The following is a 15,842-nucleotide window of genomic DNA, read 5'->3' on the forward strand; positions in this document are numbered from 1 at the left end:
ACATGTTTTTAAATTGCTTTTATTAAAACCAATAAGTATTTTGTACATTGATTAGGAGGCAACCATAGAATCCTATTCTTGCTAACTATAAAATATTTCACTACTGAATTATAGAAGACTGCTGATTTTCCAATTAGCAAAGTCAATAGATGTTGTTTCAGAAATAACAATAGAATAATGTCTTTCGGTTTCTCAGTATTAGCAAAACATACTTTAGACTTCTGTGACATAGTTTTGTCTACTGAGGCATATCAAATGGTTGAATGATAGCTAGCAGAGAAGAATTTGATGAATTGTTCAAGGAAGAAAATAATAGCAATAGCAGGGTGACAGTCATCATATCTCTATGAGCATCATTTCACTGTGCCTATTGTCATAGAAACAAGCAGGTGCATTTTTTTAAGCTAGCATTTATTTGAATGCAAATTCAACAGAATTATATGTTGTTAGGCTTCAAAAATCGTGACAGTTTTCCTGTGGCACCCCTACTTGAATACCTTTCAGAATTACTGACAAAAGCCTGAGAAAAAGCTGTCAGACAGTGATCACTGGTAAACCCCTCTCCTGACCCAACTAACCTCACATTGATGTTTCCCTATACCTTTTGAAAATTGGTATTGAAATTCAAAAAAAAAAAATTGTTATTAATTGAAAGCTAAAAAAAGCAAGAAAAAAGACAAAAGAAAATGACTTTCATGTTAAGTTATTGATGCTGTTCATTGACTGCTTCATTGTAAAAGAATCGAGTATTATGAAAACTCATGGCTCAGCTTCTAGAGCTAAGTTTTATAATTAAATCAAACAAGTTCATATTTTCTTCACAGTGAACATTTTTGACCCCATGACCATTCTCAGGTCTTAGTTTTTGGGAATCTTGCCATTAAGAAAAACAGAATTTTTTTTTTTTTTACCAGAAAAGATATAATCTTTGAAATCAGTGTTAAATGCCAAGAAATAAGTCCACCTGTCCTAAAAGCCACATGTTGGTATCTAGACAGACAGAAAATAATAGCCAGATTATTTCTTTCTGATCCCACTGAGCATGTATCTTTGTGTAATAAGTAACTGTAACATGGAAACAATAGGAACAATAATTCAATATAATAATAATAACAACAATAATAATAAAAGAGCCCATTGGTGTCTCAGACTTCAGCAGCCAGGATCTCCCAGTTGTACATGGATTGAAAAGCTATGACAATGGGGAGGTGGGAATGTTTCATAAATCAGAGTTTTAAAAATCAGATACAGGTTTGTTCCACTTTTCTATATACCAAAAAAAAAATGTCAAATGTGTGAATGAAGCTTAACTAATTAAATATAAGTTTTCTGATCACCAAATCTTTCTCTCTCCTTTCTCCATATTTTTTAGAAGGAGAAAGTAGGGAGTTCCAGGTTGCTCAAGGTAGGCCTTAGATGGGGTCTTAGGAGGGAGCTCTTCTTTAGCTAAGATTACTGCCTACTGTGATTCGTGCAGCCTGTACCAAAGGCGACAATAGACATGGCTTCCTCTTAGAGCCAAAGACTGATGTTGAACCGGACTCGTTCCCCTCTCTGAAAGACTACAGTCTCCTGGGACAGATATCATGCTAAGGAAATAGAACAGTTTCCCAAAAGGAAACAGGAACCTTAGGAACAGTGTATTCTGTCATAGAAACACATTTGACTATAGGCAAAAACTGGAAGGAGAGAGAAATTATCATATGCGTAGTTGGAAAAAAGCTTAGTGACACATAATACAGGTGGTTTCTTTAGACAGAGAGCACACTTGGATAGTTTTTGAAGGAGAGAAGAAAAATAGATTGAGTTATGTAGATATTACAATGAATAACCTGAACCTATAGGTTCAGATTATTCTTGATTTTTCTCCGTACCTCTTAGAAAAGAGACACCAACCATTACTGACTGGAAGATGCTGACAGTGTCATTTTTGCCAGGAGTTATGACAATTTACAGCAGGAAAACATTCTTTTGGTCTTATTCTTTGCCTTCTCTTTTATATTCCCCTGATGTGCATCTTCAGCCTCTCAAACTAGTCTTTCCTTTCCCTTCTCCCCACCTTTGTTTTAACTCCAGGCCTTACCTCCCAATCAGTCATTTAATTTTATCGAAGTAATTTTCTGATACCTGAACTGATAATGATCAAAATTTTTATTTTATGAAGTTGAAATTGTAATATTGCTCTCTGAAAGAATATTTTAAATAAAATATGCTTTCTTCTAAATTTCACATTTCAGAGGTAACTACAATTTTTTAAATATCTTTTTTTTTATTTTTCAATTAGAGGTGACATACAATATTATATTGGTTTCAAGTGTACAACATAGTGATTAGACATGTAACTTACAAAGTGATCACCCTGATAAATCTAGTACCCATCTGACACCAAACAGTTAATACAATGTTATTGACTATATTCCTTATGCTATACTGTACATCCCCATGACTATTTTGTAACTACCAATTTGTACTTCTTAGTCCCTTCACCTTTTCACCCACCCTCCCACCCCCTCTCCCATCTGGCCACCATCAAAATGTTCTCTGTATCTATGAGTCTAGTTCTGATTTCTTTGTTTGGTTATTTTGTTCTTTAGATTCCCCATATATGTGAAATCATGTGGTATTTGTTTTTCTTTGTCTGACTTAGTCTACTAAGCATAATACCCCCTAGGTTCATCCATGTTGTTGCAGATGGCAAGATTTCATTTTTTATGTCTGAGTAATATTTCATTAATATATGTACCACCTCTTCTTTATCCATTTATTTGTTGCTGGACAACCAGGATGCCTCCATATCCTGGCTATTGTAAATAAGGATGTAATGATCATATGGAGGCATATGTCTTTTCGAATTACTGTTTTGGGTTTCTTCAGATAAATAATGCAGATGCGGCATTAGTGAATTTTTCTTCCTCTCTTGTAATAGCATTTGTTTTAAAGTCTATTTTGTCTGGTATAAGTATTTCTATCCCAGCTTATGTTTTTCTATCCCTTTACTTTCAGTCTTTGTGTGTCTCATGATCTAAAGTGAGTCTCTTGTAGGCAGCATATGTAAGGGTCTTTTTTCTTATCCATTCAGCACACACACCTCCATGGCCTTGATTGGAGCATTTAATCCATTCACATTGAAAGTAGTTGTATGTCTATATCTATATCTATATCTATATCTATATCTATATCTATATCTATATATATATATATATATCTAGTTGTTGCCAATTTATAATTCATAATTTTTATCATTTCTTCTTCTTCTTAAAGAAGTTCTTTTAGCATTTCTTGTAATACTGGTTTGGTGGTAATGAACTCCTTTAGCTTTTTCTTCTCTAGGAAGCCCTTTATCTCTCCTTCAATTTTAAATGATAGCTTTGCTGGGTAGAATAATTTTGATAGAATAATTTTGGTTCTTCTTTTTATCACTTTGAATATGTCCTGCCAATCCTTTCTGGCCCACAATGTTTCTGTTGAGAAATCAGCTGATAGTCTTATGGGAGCTTCCTTGTAGAAAAGCAGTTAGAAAAATGAACTGCTTTTCTCTTACTGCTTTTAAGATTCGCTCTTTGTCTTTACCTTTGGCATTTTAATTATAATGTGTCTTGGTGTGGGCCTGTTTGGTTTCATCTTTTTTGGGACACTCTGTACTCCATGGGCTTGTATATCTAGTATTTCCTTCAACAGGTTAGGGAAGTTTTCAGTCATTATTTCTTCATATAAGTTTTCAATTCTTTGCTATCTCTCTTCTCCTTCTGGTACTCCAGTAATGTGAATGTTGACGTTATCCCAAAGTCCCCTTAAACTATCCTCATTTTTTGGATTATTTTTCTTTTTGCTGTTCTGATTGGGTGTTTTCTGCTACCTTATCTTTTATATAGCTGATCTGATCCTTTGTTTTATCTAATCTACTATTGATTTTCTGTAATATATTCTTTAATTCGGTTATTGGATTCTTCATTTCTGACTGGTTATTTTTTTGTTTTCTGTCTCCATTTTTATGCTTCCTATCTCTTTGTCAAGTTCTTACTGAGATCATTGAAAATCTTATAACCAGTGTTTTGAACTCAGCATCTGGTAGATTGCTTTTCTCCATTTTGTTTAGTTCTTTTTCTGGGGCTTTGTTCTGTTCTTTCATTTGGAACATGTTTCTTTGTGTCCCCATTTTGGCTGCATCCCTGTGTTTTTTTCTATGTATTCGGTAGAGTGTCTCCTGGTCTTAGTAGAGTGGCCTTATGTAGTAGGTGTCCTGTGGGGTCCAGTGGCATAGTCTCCCTGGTCACCTGAGCCACATGCTCCAGGTGTGTCCCTTGTGTGGGTTGTGTTTTCCTTCCTGTTGTAGTTAAGCTTTGGTTGTTATTTGCACATCAATGGGAGGGAATGACACATGGGCTGATTGGTTGTGAGGATTGGCCTTGACCAGTGGAGGAGCTGTCGTGCAGGGACTGACCCTACAGAGCAGGGTTCACTTTAGCAGGGCTCCGGTGCCTGCCCCATCTGCCATTTGAGTGTGTCATCTGTGGAGGTGGCCTGGTGGTGCTCCAGCATGGTCCAAAGCTGGCCACCAGGCGTGCTAGCCCCCAGGTCCTCCTGGCATGAGCCACAAAGTGATCTGTATGTCTTCTTCCACCTGCACTGGTCTTGGAGGTGCCTGGGAGAGGCTAAGCTGTGAACCAATGCCAGCTGCCACTAGTGTCAGGCTTGGGGCTGCTTAGCAAAAGGTACAGGTCACACTGAGGCCAGATGCTGCTTGCTTGGAGTTTGTGAACCTTTAAGAGATTTTAGAAATGTCCTCAGCATGAGCCAAGACAGTCTGTTTGTATGGAAATGCCACCAGAAGTGACGTAGATGTGCCTGAAAGTTGGGTGGGGAAGGGTCTCAGGGAATTACCAGGGTGGGAAGAACACTGTTAGCCAGGTTCACGGAGACTTAGATATGGTGGCTGCCAGTGTCTGCACACTGGGAGAGCGGAAGGACTCAACAGAGAAACAATGGCATCTGCTGGCATTTCTGTCTCAGAGAATGTTGCCCCTCAGGCCTCACCCTGAGGCCAGATGATTCAGTTCCTCCCCGTATGTTCCCCCTCGAGCTGGTACCCTAGTGCTGGAGCCCAGAATGAACGAGTCCAGCCTCAAGTAAGTTTGTGTGTGGGTTTTTTAAGAGGAATCTCTGGAACTCCAGCTTCCCTCCATCTCACTCAGCCACAATCACCGCTGGTTTTCATGGGCAGAAGTTTGAGGACTTCTCTTCCTGGCACTGGAATCCTGGCCTGGAGAGCCTGGTGTGGTGCTGGGAAGCCTTGCTCCACAGAGAGGACCTCTGTAGCTGAGATGTTCTTCCTGATTTTTAACTGCCACATGCTGATGAGGGACCATCCGCTTCTGCATCTTTGCCCCTCCTACGAGTCTCAAAATTGCTTCTTCTATATGTACTTAGTTATAGGACTTATGTTCAGCTAGACTTCAGGCAATTTTCAGGTGATGGTTGTTCATTAGTTTAGTTGTAATTTTGATGTGGTCATGATTGTATGCAAGCAGAGCGATTACCTACTCCTTCATCTTGACCAGAAATGCAGAGTTAATTACTGTTAACAAATAGATGCATGTCCTTGCAAAATTTTACAAGGTAGAAATTTTAGTGCATGTTTGTTTATGAATACAAATGGATAAAATTTAATAAATATTAGCAAACCTAGCATTTTATTACAATAATATGCCATGTAAAACCCATACCTCACACCATACAAAAATAAATACCAAATAGATTCATGATCGAGACACAAAAATTAAACTATAAGAATATATAAGGAAGACGTTTTTGTAATACATTTGAACCCTGAACAATGTGGGGGTTGGGGCACAAATCTTTGTGCAGATGAAAATCCACATATAATTTTTAACTCCCCCAAAACTTAACTGTGATTTCTTTGTATCCATAGGGGATTGGTTACAGGACCCCCTATGGATACTAAAATCCAAAAATGCTCAAGTTTTATATAAAATGGCATAAAACAATGTGTAGTGTCAGCCCCCACACCCATGGATTTCCAATCATAGTTTGAAAATATTGTTTTTAATCCTTGCGTGCTTGAATCCATGGATGAGAAACCTGGGGATATAGAGGGCCGACGGAATATTTATTGACAAAAGTGTGCATCAGTGGACCCATGCAATTCAAACCTGTGTTGTTTGAGAGGCAACTGTTTGTCTTTCTAAGCTTAACATAAAAACCAGAAATCATTAAAAAAAGGTTGACAGATTTGGTTATATAAGAATTAAACTTCTGAATAATGTAAGATACCATGAAGAAAGTTTGAATACAAACAGAAGACTTGGGGAAATTATTTTCAACATTTATCACAGTCAACAGGCTGGTGGCTAAAACATACAGACTTCATACAGATTAACAAAAAATAGACAAGACACCCAAAAAATAAACAAAGAATAAGAGGAGGCAACTCATAGGAAAAAAAATCCAAATGACATGTAAGCATATGAAAAGATACCTATCCAACCTTATTAATGATTGAGAAATGAAATCAAACAAGTGTTACAGAAAGTTTAAGTTTGTGTAATTTCAGGTGTTAAACAGTGATGTGGGGAAATGTGTGTGTGTATAGACTCTTGATGGGAACATACATTTTGCAGCCGCTTTCTTTATGTAGGCAATTTGGAAGTATGAATCAAAATTTAAATTTTGCCTATCAAGCTTATTTCTAGAAGTTTATCAATCATAATATTCCCAGATGCACAAGGATATATATCCAAGTATTTGTAATTCACTAAATTTATATAGCTCTAAATTGCCTAGTGAGTAAACTCCAGACTCCTGGTCAAGAGAGTAATACATCAACCAGCTTTTTAAAAATTTTTGTATGTGTAAAGTATTGGAAGAAGACAAAAGTATAAAAAGTACTGCTCCTTCTGTACTAGAAGTAACAGTTCTAACAGTAGCTAACTATAGAGAGAATGAAATAAGTACCAAATGCAAATCAATTTAACGTGTGACTAGAGTATACAGAGTGCGGTGTTGCTTGGGCATACATAGTAAAGTAGGATGATCCTGACTTGTCAGCTGAGTGGGGGCATTGGCAGATCAAGAGTTGAAGAAGGACATTCCAAGATCCCAAGCATGAATAACTGGGCTCAGGTAACCGCAATTGACTGAGCTCGGTAGTAGTGTAGAAAGTAGAATTTAGGGCCCCTATTAAAAAGTCTGGTTGCAATATTCAAGGCCTTCCTTGTTCTAATCCCAATTTATATTTATTACTGCATCTCCCATTTTTCTCCTCAAATTTAATAAGCCATGGGATTTTTTTCTCTCCAAGAACCTTCTGAACCATTACATCATCTTGTTTTTGCTTATACAGTAGTCCCCGCTTATCCATGAGATAAGTTCCAAGACTGCCCCTGTGGATGCCTGAAACTATAGATAGTACCGAACCCTATATGTACTATGTTTTTTCCTAACATATGTACCTTTTGACTTAAAGGAAGCGCTTTATGGCTTCTCTTTGTCATATCCGAATTGCCAGTATCACTACTCTTGTACTTTGGGGCCATTGTGAAGTAAGGTAAGGGTTTCTTGTACACAAGCACTGCGATACAATGACAGTCACTCTGATAACACCGAGATGACTACTAAGTGACTAAGGAGCGGGAAGCATATACAGTGTGGAGACGTTACACAAAAGGATGATTCACGTCCCTGGGCCAAAAGGAGCATGGGGCGTAGATTTCATCACACTGCTCAGAATACCGTGCAATTTAAAACTTATGAATTGCTTATTTCTACATTTTTCCATTTACTATTTTCTGTGGTTGACCTTGGGTAACTGAAAATGCAGAAAGCAAAACTGAGCATAAGAGGAGACTACTGTATCCTTTCTTCCTCCTGATGCCCACCCCTCTTTTTTCCTCCTATTGGACCTCTACTTATCTTTTAGTATTTCATGCAAATATAGTACTTTTCCCTGATATCCTAGGTCCTTTCCTCACCTGAAATCAGATCTAATTATTCATTCCTTTGATTGCTTGAACCTCCATTAAAGAGCTATATTTAACATTGGCTAGCATTACAATCAAGTCACACTCCCTAGAAGACTTTGATTCCCTTCCTGGTCAAAGGTTGCATGTTATTCCATTTTTGCTTCTCTGTGAATCTCTCATTTTATGATTTGAGACTTTAAGTAGAGGAGGGGAAGATAGTCTTGGAATATTTTAGGCACTGATGTATAAATCAGAAATCATCGAGTATAAGCAGCAGTTGACTCCATCTCACCTAAATGGAACGCATACGTATGTTGGTTCCATGTCAGTTTGCTTTTGACTTAGGGCATCCCATAAAATTACCTGGATCTGATATTGGACTGTCGGTGTCCTTTATAGAGACTTTATTAAGATTGCCCTTGGCAAGTGTGAAAACAGCCCCACCCTTTCCTTCTGGGAGTTGCCTATTGCTTTTCCATAGCCCAGTAATTAATATGCACTTACCATGTTTTCCCAAAAATAAAACCTTGCTGGACCATCAGCTCTAATGCATCTTTTGGAGCAAAAATTAACATAAGACCCGGTCTTATTTTACTATAATATAAGTATTTTACTATAAGATCGGATCTTATATTATATTATATGTTATAAGACCCGGTCTTATATTAATTTTTGCTCCTAAAGACACATTAGAGCTGATGATCTGGCTAGGTCTTATTTTCAGGGGAACAGGGTAACAAACATTTGTTGAATGAACAAATGAAAAAACTAAATGCCAGAAGGACATGTTACATTTTGGTTTGAGTGTGGAGGTATATTTTGGTGCTCAGGTGAAGAGGTGTTTATTGAGCATCAAGTCTGTGGAAGGCAGTGGAATTCTAGAGTTAGACTGACCCTGTTCCTGAGGAGCTTTTCTCTATTCCTGGTATTCAAACCCCCAGCGTTCTGGATGGATTTGAGGGAGATTGTGAGCTTTCTGACATTGTGCCCACATACATACAACATACATGTGTGTGAAGGATTTGTTAGAGGTGAAGGAGCTGATTCATAATTGTAGGAGTGCATTAATTAGTGTGTATGTGCGTTTTTATGGGCAGAGGAGATAGAAGCTATTCATTGTAACAAATTACGAAAGGGCTGTGACTGAAATCCAGTTACGAAGCCCCAGTTTAGCTTATCCTGCATGGCCATGGTGAGAGGGAGGACAAACCCATTAGCCCTTCTTAGGGTACAGAGCACTAGGTGCTATAGCCCCCGTCCACTTCTCCCGCCCCCAGGGACCACACTCACCTTGCTTGCTGGGCTACAGCCACACAGGCCTTCTTTCTGCCCATTAACTGCCCATAGTGCCCCTACTTCATGGCTTTACTTCATGCTGTTCTTTCCCAAACTCTTGGCATGTTGGCTCCTTCACAGAGTTCAATTCTCCTGAAATTAACTGCCATCCCCAACCATTCTAAAGGCTGTGGGTGTACCCTGCTCCCCACAATATTGTGTACCACCATGCTGACCACAGTGTTGGCAAAGTGTCAGTGTTCAATGCATCAATATTTGAATGGAATGAATGAATCTGAGTAGGTGGGGAAAACGGGATAGAGATAACCATACCATGTTCCAGGCAGATGAAAGTTAATGAGCAAAAGCAGTGTCAGAAAAGCCCAGTAAGTGTTTGTGGTAGAGTAAATCTTTATCCCCTAACTGGGACAGAAAGTAATATAATGTCCTCATGTCAGGTATTCAGGAACAAGTTTGAGAAAGATGTAGGCAGGTCTTAAACACAAATTTAAGGAGTTTGGACTTTGTCCCATATACATTTGTGTCCCATTGAAGCTTTTAGTAAGGCAATGAAATGAACAAGAACATTACCTTCGCCCTGGTGGGCACTGCTAGTCCTTATTTTAATTATACTGTATCATACTTATTGAATTGTTTCTCTCCTTCCCCAGAAAACTGTCATCTCCTACATGGCAGGTACCATGTGTGATCACCACCATATGAGACCCCAGCTCAGAGCACAGTGCTTGGTATATAAGGAGACCTGCAATTAGTATGTTTCAAATGGGTCACTGAATGAATAAATAAACTTTGGGGGTGTCATTATGCTGCCTTAGCTTAGATCTTCCTTCTCTGAACTACCCTCTTCTCTGGGGTGTATCAGAATGGAGGACCAAGTGAGCGGTGGCATTGCTGCAGGCCCTCCCATGACAGTGCAGTGGTGGACGTGGTCTTATCTCTTGACTCAGAGTAGCCTCGTGAGGGAAATGTGCTAGAGGGTTAACAACAGTTCTGCTGCCTGAGTGTGAGAACGGCATGCACCGCGGTGATTAATATACACAGCAAACATTTTCCTGGCTTACTTAGTTGATTCAATCTAAATACTCTTTCAGAGAGGTCTCCTTAATTATAATGATACGGTATAAATATAAGAAGAAAGAATGTCAATTATCACTTCGTATAATAACAGTGTTAGTATTCATGCACATAAATTATAAGTAAGTTTACCTGTTTAATAGCAAGAAAGTGCTCAGTTTTGCAATTTAAAACTTTTGAATATGCCACATTTAAAAATTATGTCATTATAACCGTTAGAAGTTAGTAATCACCACTAAAACACGTGTTCTTAAATAGTTGATGAACTACTTATAGTGAAATTCTTTTAAAAATCATTTGAAAAGGCAAATTTTAAAGGCACCTATGCTATATTTATTTTCTCACATTCCAGAATTATCCAACATGTTTTGAACACATGTGGCAATATCATGAAAGCTTCTAGAGTTTCATTGTTTGAAATGGAAGCTCCTGGTGACGGGAGGCAATTTAAATTGAAATTTTAGTTAATTAAAATTAAATTAAGTTTTAAGTTTCTCATTCTCACTACCCACATTTCAAGTGTTCCACAGCCATTTGTGGGTAGTGGCTGCCATATTCAGTAGTGCAGACTAGGACACTTCCCTCATGACAGAAAGTTCTTTCAGACAGCTGTAAAGAACAGATGTAAATATGACCCATCATGAAGACCACAGTCATAGCATCAGGAGCTACTGACACATGTCTGGGATTTATTGTGGGAGCTGATATCTTTGCCCACGTTGATGAAAACACTTACGTGCCCTTGTTCCCTGTAGACAATCATCCTATTCAGTGCTAAATCAAACTGTGGCCACTACATGAGAGATGCAGTCTTAACCCTTGTCAGGTTCTTAGCTATTTGAGCTAGTTGTATATTCTGTTATTTTGTTTTAAACCAACTGTAATGTAGTTTTCCAGAAGGACATTTTGAAAGCAAACAACCTCAAGGTATTAGCTTAAACCGGAACTCATCCTTTATGTTCTAATCTACTGGCTCTATAAGTTCCTCTGTCTATAAAAGTAATAACTCATAACAGTTTGGCTGAGTTCCTGCGCCACTTCGCTGGATCCAGGATTTGAAGAGTCTAAGTGAATAGGAGAGCTTATCATAAAGTGTCTGACAGTGTATACATCATACGGGGTTATTGGATAAAGATGCAATCTTGGACTGTCTGCTCCAGATATTTTATCACATTCTTATTATTCTCTTGCAGATCACCTACAAAGCAGTCAGTTCCTTTGACCCAGAAATAGACTTATCCAATCAAAGTGGAAGAGTTTCAAAACTAGGAAATGAAACGCATTTTCTGTTTTTTGGACTGTATCCTGGGACAACATACTCCTTTACCATCCGAGCTAGCACAGCTAAGGGTTTTGGACCTCCAACAACAAATCAGTTCACCACCAAAATATCAGGTATTATACGTTATGAATTATGACTTTTATCAGAAGTGGCATTTTGTCCTTTTTCATTCCGATTGTCAGGTATGCAAAGCTCACCCAAACTTACACATTATATTCAAACGAATACTTTTGGATGTCTGAAAACCAAACTCATAGTATTAAATGAAATAGTATAAATATTTATAATTTGGGAGCTTACAATCCTCCTGTGTTAAGAAGTAGCCACTGTTTCAACAATATGCATTGGAGGACTTGGACGTGAGCAGAAAGTTCTGTTCTGTGCACTCTTATCCCCTTCGCATTCCCAAGTTACCAGAGTGATAGTGATGGAAAAATCTCTGTAATGAGCCATGAATGATTGAGTGTTCCACAGAAAGACAGCATTCTATGGAGCTCGCTGCCAGAAGGATCAGCTTTCCTTGGGACCTTCATCCATTAGTAGTTTCACATCCTAAGGAGAGAGGCAACGGCAGAAGGGGTGGGTACCAGGCACTTATAGCCGCCAGCTTTTTGCTTATGGAGACTCAATTACACCATCCAACAAAAGATATAATTTGAGAAATATTTCTGGGCATATGCAACTGTGCAGAAAATGTCTGCACTTCAGACTAGAGGAAATGGAGTTGCCATCTGGTATGGGATATGTGACAGCAATAAACACGTTCCATGGCATTTTCTTTTTCCATTTTTCCCCTTTGGGTGGACGAAGGAGGTAACTCTTTTAATCAGGGGTAGCTAGATAATATTTATCCTGACTTTTATATATATTTTCCCTCTTTCCTAGTTTTACAAAAGTTTTTATTTGGAAGCAAAGGAAGGGAAATGCTCACAACTAAAGTACTGTAAGCATTCCACTAGGTTTCAACAGAGGGAGGTTTGGGATTTTGTTTTTAAGGAATTATAACTTAAGGGAAAAGCTTTCATTAGGTAAGATTTTTTTATGAGCATTAACTTAACTTGAAGTTTAATATGCACTTAATACTTGATATAAAACATTGGGTTATAATAACAATATGGAGAGTTAGAAAAGAGGAAGAAGGCCTTGGGAGGTTAGGAAAATGAAATAGATCGTACAGATGAGTCCGTAGAAAGACCACTGGGCTTGGAATCAGAAAATATGGGCTCTAGTTATAACTTTTTTCATGTACTTCCTCTCTGACCAAGTGAATTGACCTCTGGATGTAAATTAAGATGATATCATCTGGTGCATAATTTATTGTGCAGATTTAAAGAGGAAATGTATATCAATGTGTATGCCTCCACCCCCACTCCTTTTTTTTTTTTTTTTCTTTTTTTTTTTTTTTGGTAATTTTTCTCCTATGGGTACCATATTTCATAGATTATTATTTGGACCTCAGATTAAGGTCCATAGATTAATATTTTTGTGGACCTCAGATAGAGAGCTATTCTCTGTACAAAATGTAATTCTGTATTATGAATTGGTGTTAATTTTTAATAGAATTGGAGTTAATTTTTAATGCTGAGAAAATCCAATAAATGGAACTGAGGTATTACTCGTGTCTTTTACATGAAAGCTTTATATATATAAGAGATTTTTAAAAACTATATTTGCAAAAAATCTCTAGTGCTCTCATCAGGTACCTATACCTGTGGGTCATAAAAAGACCGTGTGCCCTCTCACATCCCAGCCGTCATGAAATGATTTCTCTTGTCCGTGGTGATGACAGAATTACCATAGAGTTCTGCTGTTATCGTCTCGTAATAAGACTTAACAATCTATAAACAAAAAATGCCAGGAAATCACCTTGGGAATAGGATTCACATTGGAAAGAGAACTTACATTTGTAGAATTATATTTGCCTGGTTCTCTTTATCTATTACCTCTTTGAATTCTCATAATAACTCTAGAGGGTAATTTCTCCTATTCAAAAGATAAGTAAACTAAAGCTGCAGAGATAATTAATGTGTCTAAGCTCTTATGCTGGCTAAAACAAAACGCAACAAAAAGTCAAGCTAGTGCCTTTCTTACTTTAATTCCCATATCTTTTCCACAGTCAGTTTTTCCCTGAGAACCCATCAGTAGTCACCAATTTCAACAAGCCTCTCTGGCTCCTACAAGTCTTTTTCAGACCCCCTGATGGATTTCTGGGAGAGAGAGAGAGAGAGAGAGAGAGAGAGAGAGAGAGAGAGAGAGAGAGAGAGAGAGAGAGAGAGAGAGAGAAGAAACCTCTTGGAAAAACTGTAAAGTTCAATTTTATGATCCTAGTAATTATTTCTTAAATATGCATTTAAAGTATATTTTTAAGAAAAGTATATGTACAGAAAAGCACACAAATTATAAGTGTATAGCTCGATGAATTTTCACAAGCTCACTACACCCATTTAGCAAGAATCCAAACAGAAATTCGAGAAACAGAATATTACTAAGGCCTCACAAGCCCCTCTCGTGCTCTCTCTATACTTAAACTCTGAGATCAAAGAAATCAACTAACACTGGTTTCTGCAGTTGTCCCTGATATTTTCTGTAGGCTGTATACTTAGAGGCTGCTTGTGGTCAGTTGAGAGCTGCCATTTCATCTAAGAGCACTGTTTTTCTAAATGATCTTTGTAAATGAAAGTTGAAAAAAAACTGAAAAGATAAACCAGAAATAATGAGTGTCCATCTTATGTATTTTTCCCCAGCACCGTCTATGCCAGCTTATGAACTTGAGACCCCTTTGAATCAAACTGACAATACAGTGACAGTCATGCTGAAACCTGCACACAGCCGAGGCGCACCTGTCAGGTAATGAGCCGAGAAAGGGGTGGGCTGGCTGGCTCTAGAGAGATGAAAATAAAATCAAATTGATTAATTTCTTAAATGTGTTTTCTCCGGATTAGCTATAAACCTCAGTCAGCATGTAAACCGATATCTTTATTAGCTCTTAATTAAAAGAAATAACTGAGAGAAAGGAAAGTGCTTTGATGTGGGGTGATCAAGTATTGTGTAAAGAGTTTGATTCTGATGTAAGTGGCTTGTTCTTTGAAGATAAAGAACAAAAGCCCTAGGATGTTGAGAAGTGACTTTACTTCTAAAAGGTAATTGCTAGCTAGCTCCGATGTAGTTACTCAAGGGCACCTGACATTTTTATCCTGAGCTCTATTTTCTAAATGGACCTGTTTGTTTGTTTGTTTGTTTGTTTACCTGAGGTTTTAAGTCACTTAACGTTTAGTATATTGGCTAATTTCTCAATTGAATATGTGGTGTATAATTTTTTTAAAAGAAATAGATGATTGGAAAGAGTATTGTGAAGTCTTTATTTGAATAGATTTAAGTTTATTACCACCATGTAGGTCTCATTTCTCATTCCTTGATGATTTATATAGCTAAGAAATTACAAAGTGTAACTTTTACAGTGAGTGAATAAAATAAATGATTCTTCTTAGGAAGGAGCAAAGAAATGCCTGAATAATTCTTGAATATGAACTTGTCAAACACTCGTTAATCTATATAAATGAAATTTCTACTTGTTTCCAAGGGATTTAGATATTTTATACTAACAGAAGTGATTCCCTTCAAAATAATCTATTACTTTCAATAGCATATTCCAAGGAAACATTTACATTCACAATTAAGACTATAAAGGGTTTGTTTTCATATTCCTTTTGTAGATATTTTTTCGTTAACTTTTTGAAACTTGGCTCTATTTGGTCATGTTTTCACTATAGTATCGTAAGGTGATCAATTGCTTTCTCTCTGATTTCTTTCTCTCTGATAAGAAAAATATACAAGTTTCAGCCCACAGAGTCAAGAGTAAAAACAAAATAACATTAGTTGATAATGAAGTGAAATTAGGGTGAAATCACAGAAATTTGTATTTGAAAAATCTACAAAATTTCCTGAAACAATTTTTAATTGACTCTGTTCACTTACTCAACACAGTAGCTCATGTAAGGCATTTATGATTGCCATTCATAAGTCCAGTTTGTGAGAACACTGTGAACTATGTAAGAGCTCTGTTCCAAATTCAAGGCATTATTACTGCTGGAAAAGTGATACCACTGACACCACTTTGGGTTGATTTGGGTTGATTTGTGTGTGGTGTTAGAGGTTGCATTAATCTGAATGACCCAAGGCATACACATTCATGAGACTGCTATGCAAGACCC

At 37.4% G+C, this 15,842-nt stretch overlaps 1 protein-coding gene across 16 annotated transcripts in view; it reads left to right on the forward strand.

The window, feature by feature from the left end:
* Positions 1–15,842, forward strand: part of PTPRM (protein tyrosine phosphatase receptor type M) — an 809,264-nt gene that overhangs the window by 452,064 nt on the left and 341,358 nt on the right. For all 16 annotated transcript variants that reach the window (XM_019755746.2, XM_074340345.1, XM_074340346.1 and 13 more), the window contains exons 10-11: positions 11,543–11,744; positions 14,376–14,478. In XM_019755746.2, the coding sequence (XP_019611305.1) occupies positions 11,543–11,744; positions 14,376–14,478 (305 nt within the window). The remainder of the gene's footprint in view (positions 1–11,542; positions 11,745–14,375; positions 14,479–15,842) is intronic.

The sequence above is a fragment of the Rhinolophus sinicus genome, linkage group LG09 (genome assembly GCF_036562045.2).
Source record: "Rhinolophus sinicus isolate RSC01 linkage group LG09, ASM3656204v1, whole genome shotgun sequence".
Lineage (NCBI taxonomy): Eukaryota > Metazoa > Chordata > Mammalia > Chiroptera > Rhinolophidae > Rhinolophus > Rhinolophus sinicus.